Raw genomic sequence first — 12,004 nt, 5'->3', positions numbered from 1 at the left:
CATAATATATTTGTATATGTACATGTCTTTATCTAGAGCTCTATAAATACCCTTTGCCTCCCAGCTCTTTCCTCTATTTCCGTTGATTCTCCTCCTGTCCCACTATCATGCTCAGTCCCCACACGAGGATGTTCTTATCTCGACATCTAGTCAACACTGTGCTGAAAGTCCAGCCAATACATAGGCAACAGCAAGACATCAAGGGTGTACGGTTGGGTAAAGATGAAGTGAAACATATGCTATTTGCAGATTATATGATTTTATGTATTGAGAATCCTAAGGGCTCCACAATAGGATTGCTGGAAACAACAGAGGAATTTAGTTGAGTAGCAGGATATAAGATTAACAAGCAGAAATCAATTGGATTCCTATATATCAGTGATGGGAATAGAAAAAAAGATATCAAGATATCAGTACCATTCACAATAGCTATGCAAAAGCAGAAATACCTAGGAATAAACCTAACAAAAAAACAAAAGACCTGTACAAAGAACACTACAGAATATTACTACAAGAAACCAAAAGGGATCTACACAGTTACATATTCTACTGTCACTTGAGTGAAGGGGTGGAGTCTGGCCTGTCAATTAGGTCACAGCCAATGAGGCCTCGGTGTGGGCATGGCCTTCTCCTGAGGATTCTGGGAACAACTGTTTTCCTCTCTGGAGGCGAGACACCATTTACACTGGTCATCTGGTTCACAGGGACTAGAGGTGAAGACAAGAGCAGGTTGACTGGTCTGAAGTTCATTACCTAGCACAAGGGGGCTGGGGTTGTTGAGAATTTGTGATGGGGCACATGGTCGAAAGGCAAGGCAGCCAATGGGCACTATGGGTGAGGCTAAAAGATGGCCCACATTGAGTTGACCACAACCGACCAGATGAAGAAAAGATTATTGAGCCTATAAACTGGTGTATATTGCTGCTGATTTTATGGATGGCCTGTCCTGATTTGATTTTGCTTATGGATGCAGACTCACAAGGTTCCAACTGGAATGAAGATTTTCACATTAAAGAATATAATTTTTCTCCTCAGAGCACTGGGTTGATCAGTAAGAGAGCAGTCTAAAAATTGGATACCCAAAATGGGGAGGATAAAGGTATGAAGTGACTGGCTTATAAACTTTCATAGGTAGTGGAATATATTCAAAGGATTATGATGTAGGTGTTCATTCAACTGCAATTGTTAGACATAGAATATTTTTGTTTTGTTCACTTATAGAATATTATGTTTAAATGAGGCTGATCCATATTGAATTATATGCATTTTAGTTTTATCCTGTTAGGTACAGGTATGATTTTATTATTGTTTTGTTTAAAAATTATATATGGCTAAAGAGTTGTATAAAAGTGTCAAATTGACAAGGGGTGGTCGATGGCAGTTACATAATCTACTGTCAACTTGAGTGAAGGGGTGGAGTCTAGCCTGTCAATCAGGTCATAGCCAATGAGACCTCTGTGTGGGCATGACCTTGTCAGGATCCCGGGAACTCCTGTCTTCCTCCCTGGAGGTGGGACACACTCTCTCTGCTTCATCTTTCTGTGAACAAGCCATATGGAGACACACTGATGGAGCCAGAGCCCTGGAGCTAGAGGAGCCACGTGGAGACCCACACCAGTGCTGAGATGCTTCCACTGCCAGTGGATCTACAAAACTTTCCACCCGCTGGCCTGTGATCTTCCTGCCTTTGGCATCATTGCATGGCTGTGTGAGTCTAAAGAGGAATTTATGGACTAGTATTGGACATATGAGCTAATATCGTACTTATGGACTTGATCTGGACTGGGCTGGGATGTTTTCTCAATATATAATTACCCTTTTATATAAAGCTCTTTATTATACATGTCTGAGTCTCCCTTAATTTGTTTCTCTAGTCAACCCAGATTAACACATACACAAATGGAAGCATATTCTGTGTTTGTGGGTTGGACAACTTAATATTATGATAATGTCAATACTACCTAAAGCAATCTCAATGCAAGCCCAATTCAAATTCCAGCATCATTCTTTTAAAAAATTGAATGGAAAAACGTATTACCAACTTTATATGGAAAAGGAAGAAGGCCAGGCTAGGTAAAGAACTCCTCAAAAAGAAGAACAAAGTAAGTGGTCTTGCACTACCTGACCGCAAAACCTACTATACAGCCACAGGTGTCAAAACAGCCTCATACTGGTATAATGATAGATATTTGTTCCAGTGGATCTGGACAGAAAACCAGAAATAAAAACATCCACATTCAGACAATTAATTTTCGACAGTCTCAAAAAACATTAAATGGGAAGCAGAGGCCCTCCCTCTTCATTAAATGGTGTTGAAAAACTGGGTATCCACTTGCAGAAGAATGAAACATACTTCAGTCTAGCTAGAACTGAAAGGCAGGATTGGGGTCCTGATAGTGGGGGGTGAGGAAGCATCAAAGAATCAGAGAATTTTGGGTGTTTCATCAGTGCTATACTGCACCCTGGTTGACTCATGCACTCCTTGTGACCCTTCTGTGAGAGGACATCCTATTGTCTACAGGTGGGTTTTTGGTCTCTGCTCTAATCCCCCTCATTCTGAACAATGTTTTTGTTGTTGTTTTGGGTCTTCTAGTGCTTGTTATCCGATTCCATTGACACTTCATGATTGCACAGGCTGGTGTGCTTCTTCCATGTGGGCTTTGTTGCTTCTCTGCTAGATGGCCGCTTGTTTACCTTAAAGCCTTTAAGACCCCAGACACAATATCTTTTGCTAGCCAGGCACCATCAGCTTTCTTTACCACATTTGCTTATGCACTCATTTTTGTCTTCAGCAATTGTGTTGGGAGGGTGGGCATCACAGAATGCCAGGAGTGTTCTTGCATTCTGCTTGAGCAGAGGTCCAAAGTCCATCCACTTCCTCAATGTATTGCCATATAAATATTTGTACATATACGAATACCTCTATTTTTATGAATTAATATATTTACATAAACACACACCTATGTTTATACTTCTCTCCATAGCTTTGCTTCCTAGATATTTTCTCTGTTTCCTTTTACCTTCCTCCTGCCCCACCATCATGCTCGCCCTTCTTCTGTCTCTTGGTAATTCCTCTCAGCTTGATTGCTGTTGCTCCAACACCCCAGGATCTCTACATCTTCCTTGTTATTGCTTTTAATTCCTTTGTTGTTCCTCTGTCTATAGCACTGTTTGCTCACCGCTCCTCACCCACCCCACCTCCTTCCCACAAGTCCCCCTGGAACCGTGGGTCCCATTGCTTTCTCCTTAGGCTAGCTTCCCATGTCTATCTTATATAGGTAGGCAAAATAACAGTAATAGAGTCAAAGCAAAAATAAAACAAAAGATTGAATTAAAAGGTCACTATCATGACCTGTCCTGCCTTTCTGTTCTGGCTAAACTGGAGCATGTACACTGGTACAGATAGAGCTTGAGACATACAGAATCCATGTCAGATAAACCCCTCCGAACAGAAATAGAAGTAGCAATACCAGAAGGGGAAGGGGAAGGTAGGGGGAGGAGGGAAGGAAGGGGTAATCAATCACAATGATTGACATATAACCACCACCACCACCCCAGGGGGTTGAACAACAGAAACGTGGGTGAAGGGAGACAGAGGTCAGTGTAAGATATGAAACCAATAATAATTTATAATATATCAAGGGGTCACAGGGTGGGGGAAGAAAGGGAAAAAAGAAGCTGGTATCAAGGGTTCAAATAGAAAGCATATATTTAGGAAATGATGATAGCAACATATGTACAAATATGCTTGATACAATTGATGTATGGAATGTTATAAGATTTGTAAAAGTTCCCAATAAAATTATTTTTTTAAAAGAAGAAGAATTAAACAAGACCCATATCTCACTCTGTATTAGTCTGGGTACTTTGGAGAAACAAATCCACAGCAACTCATGGATAAGAGAGAGTTTTATGTAAAAAAAATGTGCATCACGAAAACATCCCAACCCTATGCTACCCAAGCCCACAAGTCCAACATTAACTCATTAACCCAACACCAGTCCACAAAGTTCTCCACCTCACAAAACAGAGGCAAATGATGCCGACTGCAGGAGGAAAGCTGAGTCAGTAAACGAATAAGCATCTCAGCACTAGCAGGGGTCTCCACATGGCTGCTCCAGCACCCAGGGCTGCATCGGGATAGGTCCATGTGGCTTCTCCTTGGGGATGTCTTGTAGGAAGTCAATCTTGCAAGCTGAATCAGGGTGCTGCTAAGGCAGCTGCACCCTGGTGTGACCATCACAAAGTAAGAGACCCGAGAACTAGAAAGGCGAGGCTTCACCACCCCTTTATCCCTCCGCCTTTCAATTAGCCCCACATGTGATTATCGGCCAAGCTGGCACAATTAACTAACTCACACTCCATGCACAAAAACTAACTCAAGGTGGATCAAAGACTTAAATGTAAAACCCAAAGCTATCAGGATCATCAATGAGAAAACTGGGACAAGGCAGGAGCCCTAGTACAGGAACTACATGGGCTATCAGAAATGACCAAGGAAACTACTCTGTGGAAGATAAAATAGATGACTAGAACCCATTAAAAAGAAAACACTTGAGTACATCGAAAGAGTTCACTCAAAGAGTAAAAAAGAGAGCCCACAGGGTGGGAAAAGATATCTAGTAACGACATAACAGACAAAGGACTAATTACTCAAATCTATAGAATTTTACATGCTTACAACAAGAAAAAAACTAAGGTGGGCAAAAGACCTGAACAGATGAGTCACAAGGTTGACACTGGCCTGGCTAATAAACACGAGGAAGTGTTTATTAGGAGGAGAGACCAGGGATGCTCCCAGACACTAGCCATCCGGGAAATGCAAGTCAAAATAACAATGACACCCGCCTAACGCCATTAGCCCAATTAAAGAAACAAAACTGAGAGCAACAAATGTTGGAGAAGATGTGGTTAGATAGCAACTCTTATCCACTGCTGGTGGACTTATAAACATGGACAGCCACTGTGGCAGGAGATATGGCGATACCTAAGACAGATGGCAATTGAACTACCATAAGACCCAGAAATACCACTGCTGGTCATATGCCCCAAAGAAGTAAGAAACAGATCATGAAAAGATGTTTGCTTCCACATTTTCATTGCAGCACAGCTCACACTAGCAAGAAGCTAGAAACAGCGTAACTTCCCATCAGTAGAGGAGTGCGTAACAAGTCTCTGGTACATACACACAATGGAATACTATGCATCCCTTAAAAACAGATGAAACCACGCAACACCTCAGGTCATGGAGGGATGTGGAAGACATTCTGCTGAGTGAACTTAGTTAGTCAAGCACGAAAGGACCAGTACTGTCTGAGTCCACTGCAGTAGGATCAAGCAGCAGAATGGGCACAAGCTCAAGCTTGCAGGGCGTCCAGACTTCTGGCTGGAGACCAGATGGCCTGGTAAAGAGCCAGACCAGTGCTGATGAACCAGTCATCATCTGCTCCAGGTACGTACAGTGTAGGTCACTTGGCCAGAGGGCACCTCACAACAGCTGGGAAGGAATGGATGGGGGAGGGGGAGGATGCTGTCTGCTGAGAGGTAGCTGTGTGGATCTGGGATGAGGTCCCTCGAGAGGGAGGCAGCCCTGACAGAGCAGATGGGAGGTCAGCACAGGTCAGGGGAGAGAGGATGGTCAAGTTTAGGAGAACATAGGTGCACATCTGTTGAGGGAAGGGGAGGGAGGGGTGGCCTCCAGGTGGGAGGAGGAGAAACTGGGGAACATTAGGTGGGGAGGGTCTTGAGTGGCAGCATGCAATGGGTGGGCACAAGTGAACTAGGGTTTCTGGGGGAATCCCAGGAACCCAGGCCAGGTGCCATGGAATGCTAGCATGCTAAAATCCTGAGCCCCACAGTCCCCTGGGTTTATGGGAAAATGACAAGTTCATGGACCCAGCTATCAGAGAACTCAGTGTGGCAAACAAACAAATGAGCTACACAACAAACAACCCCCCAACCTCACTGTCCTCAAGTTGACGCCAATCCATAATGATGAGGCACCGGGCAGCGTGGTAGTGCCCCATAGACTTTCCAACCCTGTAGTCTTTAGGGAAGCGGACTGCCACAGCTTCCTCTCCCATTGCGGCTGGCAGGCTCCAATCGCTGATCTTTGGGTGAGCCACCAAGCACGTAGCCACGATGCCACCAGACTCCCTTCCGTTTGGTCAATAGCCAGTTGTCCTGCTCTTGGGCTGGTGCCAAACCCCAGGGAAGGAGAGGGCGCAGCCTGCGGACACAGCTAGGAAACGCTGGAGCTGATTCGTAGTGGCTTGAATGCAGTGGTGGGGCTCCAGTAATCTGACAACCATGTCTCTGTCTTAATGAGCGGTTTAGGTATCAAAAAAACGATATACCAAAAGGTAGTTTATTAATGCAAACAGTTAATACTTAAATAAGAACAATAAATGAGGTACTCAAGGCAAGAATATGTTTTGAAAGTTTTAAAATATCAGTAAACAACGTTAAATAGTACCTGTCAGAAAACAATAAAACTGTTATTTAAGATATTTCCACATTGCTTCTCCCCCCCCCCCCCCCCAGCCCCCACAAGTCCCTGAGAGCTGTACTGCCTCAGATAGGCCAAGACGCTCACAGCAAGCCGGGAGGTTTCTCTGACAGACAGAGAATCCACATTGCTTCTTGACTGGTGTCCTCACCTGCAATATTCTTCGCTTTTACTACAAGCATAGTTCCGTCTGATTTTTATACGCATGGAGGGGATGAACCTTACTACAGGCGCTTAGAATACACTGTTGCCCAGAGCAATGTTAAAAGGGGATGTAAATGTGTGATTACCGTATGCAGCCACCCACGTTGGTGAGAACCAGGATGACAAGTGCCTCTAAACAACTGGTTTGTCAACTCAACAACAAATTAGGTATTGGTTCTGCCAAACCGGTATGAACCAGCTGGATCCCACCACTAGTTGCATGGGTGTCCCCAGATGACCATGGGAAGGGTTGCTGATGTGTGGACACTCAGCCTCTTTGGTGTGGGGAAGCCTGCAGGGGCTGGGAGAGGTGTGCTGAGGAGATCAAGCAGAGAGAGTGGAGAAGCGGTGGGAGATGGGCAGGTTGGCTAGGCTCAGTTCACCAAGCTTCTTCTCTTCTAGAACCGCAGTTTGGCCTCACTGTTGAATGGAATGGCAGGGGAGAGAGATGCCGACAAGTCTCAGGGAAATGATGATCCACTTTGCATTTTAAGAATGTTCTTTCAAAAAGTCCATTATAAAAATGAGAACAAGTTTTTATTTTATGATGAAGGACAAAATAACAAGTGTAATTTAACCAAAATCAAGTGAAAGGCCAGATTGTTCAAGCTTTAAATTCTGTTAAGAGTGGGATAGTTCAGGATTTCTTTTAGAATTATTAATTGGGGTTTAATACATATATCATTTCATTCCATATTTCAGTCACATCAAGTAGAATGTACAATTGCTACCACAATCAGTTTCCAAATATTCTTTTCTACGTGGACTCTGACATCATCTCCCCTTTACTCCCCACCTTACCGTACCCCTATTCTACTTGCTGTCCCTATAGGCATGTCAATCCTGGGTTTCATCTACCAAAAACCAGAAAAGCCTATAACACAACTTCAAGAGGGGGACCCCCAGTGACATTTATACCTCTGAGATGCGCTCTACTGTGAACAAACAAAAACTCAAAGAAAACATACAAACCAAAAATAAAGAACCATTTGGAAACCAGGGGACTGTGGGGCTCAGGATTTTAGTGCCTGCCTCCTAGAACTGCCGGGGGTGGAACATTGGCTGCATAGAAACAAGTGTGTGACTATACACATGTCACACTCTTGTTTTTTTCTCATCACCTGAGGTCTGGAGATTGATAGCTTCTCTATATTTTAGGGAGGTGGTAAGGATTAAATTAATAAATATTAAACGAATCAAAGACTTAAACCAATATTTGGTACACATGAGGCAGTAGGTGGTAAAACCTTTTTGCCATTGAGTTGATCCTGGCTCATGGTGACTCCAGTGTCACAGAGTAAACTAACTTCTCCATAGGATTCTCTTGCCTATGACCGTTAGGGGAGCAGATTGCCAGACCTTTCTCCCACACGCCCAATGGGTGGATTCAAGCTGTCAGCCTTTAGGTTAATCGGGCAAACCGTTTGATCATCCAGGTGTAAGTATTACAGTTTCTTGGCAGATGCTGGCCTCGGGATAGGCTTGTTGAACGGATGAACGAAGAGGTATTTTGTAAGTCAGCAAATCTTGCATTACTACAGGTGTCAAGGAAAATAATGCCAACACCCAAACATGTTAACATCAAACTTCAATTGAACAACTAAATTCTGAAAATAAAAATTGTATCGAAGCACACGTTACAAAGTGTTATCCTAGATACATTTCTCTAAAGCTTTCTCAATTTGGCCAAGATTGGGTCCAAATCAAAAGCTACTATGACCCTTTTTAACTTTATTACAAGGTCTTTTATTATCAATTTTCCAACAAAAAAATATAATACTAAACACCTTATTTTGAGGTAATTTACCTTGTTCACTTTCCTCATTATTGAAACTTACTAGCTTTCTGGTACCATCATTGTCTACTAATAACCTAGACCGTTTACGAGACACGTATTTTACAGGCAGCAATTCCACTTGGAAAGTAAACTGCCTTGCTCTGTCTGCTTACTTCCGTTTGCAAGCAAGCCCATTTCTTCTACATGGAAGGTGACCACGCAAGCATTTTCTTTACCTACTGGCTAATGCTCAGCAATAATGAACAAGCTGCAGGTTGTGATTACACTGCTCCTTTTATCCCCACTCTATAATGTGTTAAAATGTTGCCATATCTTGCCCTTGTTGGGAACTCTTCATCCTCCAACAGAAAAGTTCAGATCATTGTCTGGTATTGGTGGCTTGCCACAGCCTAGCTCACATGGCAGACAAAGTGGAATTTTCAGAAGGCCAAGATAGTAATACAGGGAGCCCTGGTGCCTTAATGGGTTACACCTTGGCCTGCTAACTACAAGGTCAGCAGTTTAAGACTACCCGCCACTCCATGGGAGAAAGACGAGGCTTCCTACATCCATACAGAGTTACAGGCTCAGAAACCCACAAGGACAGTTCTATAAGATTGCTATGAGTTAAGATGACTTGAAGACCAAGATTGGTCTAGAAGATGCAAAAAAAAAAAAAAAGAGAGAAACTGGATTTCATGAAGAATGTGGCATTAGGATGGGAGGAAGGTGCTTTTTAAAAACAACCTATGATATGCAGATGACATAACCTTACTTGCTGGAAGGGAAGAGGACTTGAAGGACTTGGCTGATGAAGATGAAGGATTTCAGCCTTTTATATAGATTACAACTAAACGTAAAGAAAACTATAATCCTCATAACTGGACCAATAGGGAACATCATGACAAATGGAGAAAAGGTTGAAGTTGTCAAGGATTTCGTCTTACTTAGATCCACAATCAATGCTCATGGAAGCAGCAGTCAAGAGATTAAACAATGCATTGCTGGGTAAATCTGCTGCACAAGACCTCTTTAGACTGCTGAAATACAAGGACCTTACTCTGAGGGCAAAGATGCGCCTGACCCAAGCTCGGGTATTTTCAATTGCCCCACATGCATGTGAAAACTGGACATTGAATTCGGATGATCAAAGAAAAATCCACGCATTTGAGCGATGGTGCTGGCAAAGAATATTGAAAGGACCATGGCCTGGCAAAAACACCAATAAATCTATCTTGGAAGATGTACAGCCAGATGACTCCTTAGAGGCAAGGACAGCAAGACTTTGTCTCACGTACTTTGGACATGTTATTAGGGGAGACCAGTCCCTGGGGAAGGACATCATGCTTGGGAAAGTGGAGAGGCAGTGAAAAAGAGGAGAGGCCTCAGTGAGATGGACCCACGATGGGCTCAAGCGTAAGGAGAATTGTGAGGACTGTGCAGGCCTGGGCAGTGTCGCATTCTGCTGTCCATTGGGTGGCTGTAAGGCAGTACTGACTGGACAGCACCTCCCAAAGATCTCATTTGGCATTTAAAAACAGAATGGTCAAACCTCCATAGTGAGATATATGAAAAGGGACAGCGATGCTCAGCCCTCGGGTCTCTGAGACTGAAGGATCATGGCATTAATGATACCGGTTATGGAGGCCAGTTCTAACTGTGGCCATACCATGTTTCAGCAGTAAGTCACCAGGCGTTTCTTCCAAAGCGTCTTTGGGTATGTTGGAAGCATCAGCCTTCACGTTAGTAGTTGAGCGCAAACTATTTACACCATCCAGGGGCCTTTGTTGATATTTGGGGCCTCCAAATGTCTCAATCTCTCCCAGGTAGGACATCGTCCCAGAGGCTCCAAAGTCACACCACACAGACAATGCTTAGCTGGTCCTGCCTACCAAGATGTGCATTTAACTCACACCTCCAGGTCCCCAGACTGGAGCAGTTCTACTTACCTATAGGCATCAATCTGGGCCTTGCCTGGAATCTGAAGCTCTTTAGCCATCTCCTCCTTACTGACCTTCAGGAAATCGATCAGCAGATTTAGATTCTGACTGTGGAAAAGCAGCTCCTTCAAGAAGGACAGATTGTCCTTTGCCAACATTCCCTTTTCTTTGAGCGTCGAGAACAATTCCAAAGGTCCCTGAATGGATTCCAGCTTTCTCTGGGGAATGTGATCCAGGCTCAAGAATTTGAGGGAGGCCAGTTTGGGATTGTCCAGTTGTTGTGCAATCTTATACAGAAGATTTTCCAAATCCATCCTTGTCAAGAGAGTACAGTTGCAACCTAGGTCAAAACACAATGTTTTATTCAGATGGGAAGGAGGAACATACCATGTATGTAGTCTTCCTCACCAAAACATATGGCATAGACTATCTGCTAGACATTTTGCTGTGGAAACAGGGGCAGGGCCTATACACACACGAAGAGGGAAACAAGACCATTTCTCCTCTCAAGTACCCCCTATTTATTATTGGGAGCCATCAAGTCAATTCCAACCTAGAGTGATCCTATCGCGATACTATAGGACAAGAGTAGGATTGTCTGCATAAATTTCCTAAGCTGTAATTATATTTTCAGGGTCCCTTTTTTTTTCTCCATTTGGTTTAACTGCATAAAGTGAAAGATAAATATTCACAAACACAGTCTGTTTAATAAAAGTACCCAGGTATATGATATCGAAATTAAACCTGTGTAGACTTGGCTCCTTGCACTTAAATTGGATGGACCATCTACATGACTAAATACTAAATATCTTATGGAGATTAAAGACCATTCTGGAAAAGACAAATAAAGACACTAGTATACTTACAATATGAACGGAGAGTCCTTGTGTGTGGTGTTCAACTATTGGGAACAATATACATGCCTAAAACCTTTGCCAGAAAAGGCAGTAAATATCATTACGTGTTCATTTTTACGTAGTCATTTTTCTTTTCAGCTTTTATCTTTTATGGGTCTTCCAAACTGAATTCAGCAAGCATTATTTGCAGAAAACAGAACAATTATGAAGTGAATTCATTTGATTTTTTTAAACTGATTTCATTCTGTAAAATGGCATTTCCACCGGTAGCACTAGGTCCTTGGGTCTAGTGGGAAGGAACCACCAAAGGCATAATATTCTGATAAAATATTCCCACGACCTTCACTTAGAGCATTTTATTTTTAATTTAAAAGGGCCACACGGTCACTTGGTCAACCTTAGAAAAGGAAGCACAAAACACAGAGGGAACTTGCAATACCTGAAGGAGCCACTAGGGGCACTGTAGGATGAGCATTGAGTGCTAACCACAGGTCACCAGTTCAAATCCATCTTTATGAGTCATAATCAACTCAGTGGCAGAATGGATTTTGGGCATTAACTACCTACTTTGTCACACACTTCGGTTAGACTGACTGTGGCTGTTCTTTTTTTTTTTTTAAACATTTTATTAGGGGCTCATACAACTCTTATCACAATCCATACACACATCAATTGTGTAAAGCGCTTAGGATTTTATTTTGATGGTTGAAATGTTTTT

The 12,004-nt window shown here is 42.9% G+C and overlaps 1 protein-coding gene across 2 annotated transcripts in view; it reads right to left on the bottom strand.

Annotated features, from left to right (window-relative positions):
* The window catches only part of CASP8 (caspase 8), a 40,894-nt gene that overhangs the window by 14,310 nt on the left and 14,580 nt on the right, over positions 1-12,004 (bottom strand). The window contains exons 1-2 of one of the 2 annotated variants that reach the window (XM_045297091.1): positions 11,296-11,314; positions 10,439-10,769 (exon numbers count right to left, since the gene is read on the bottom strand). In XM_045297091.1, the coding sequence (XP_045153026.1) occupies positions 10,439-10,743 (305 nt within the window). In that variant the 5' untranslated portion in view covers positions 10,744-10,769; positions 11,296-11,314. Of the gene's footprint in view, positions 1-10,438; positions 10,770-11,295; positions 11,315-12,004 lie in introns of those variants that run through there. The other variant, XM_004701746.2, reaches the window with a different exon arrangement.

The sequence above is a fragment of the Echinops telfairi genome, unplaced genomic scaffold, assembly GCF_000313985.2.
Source record: "Echinops telfairi isolate 266 unplaced genomic scaffold, ASM31398v2 ScPeMD7_3;HRSCAF=10, whole genome shotgun sequence".
Taxonomy (NCBI): Eukaryota; Metazoa; Chordata; class Mammalia; order Afrosoricida; family Tenrecidae; genus Echinops; species Echinops telfairi.
This window is presented reverse-complemented; position numbering and strand designations above follow the sequence as displayed.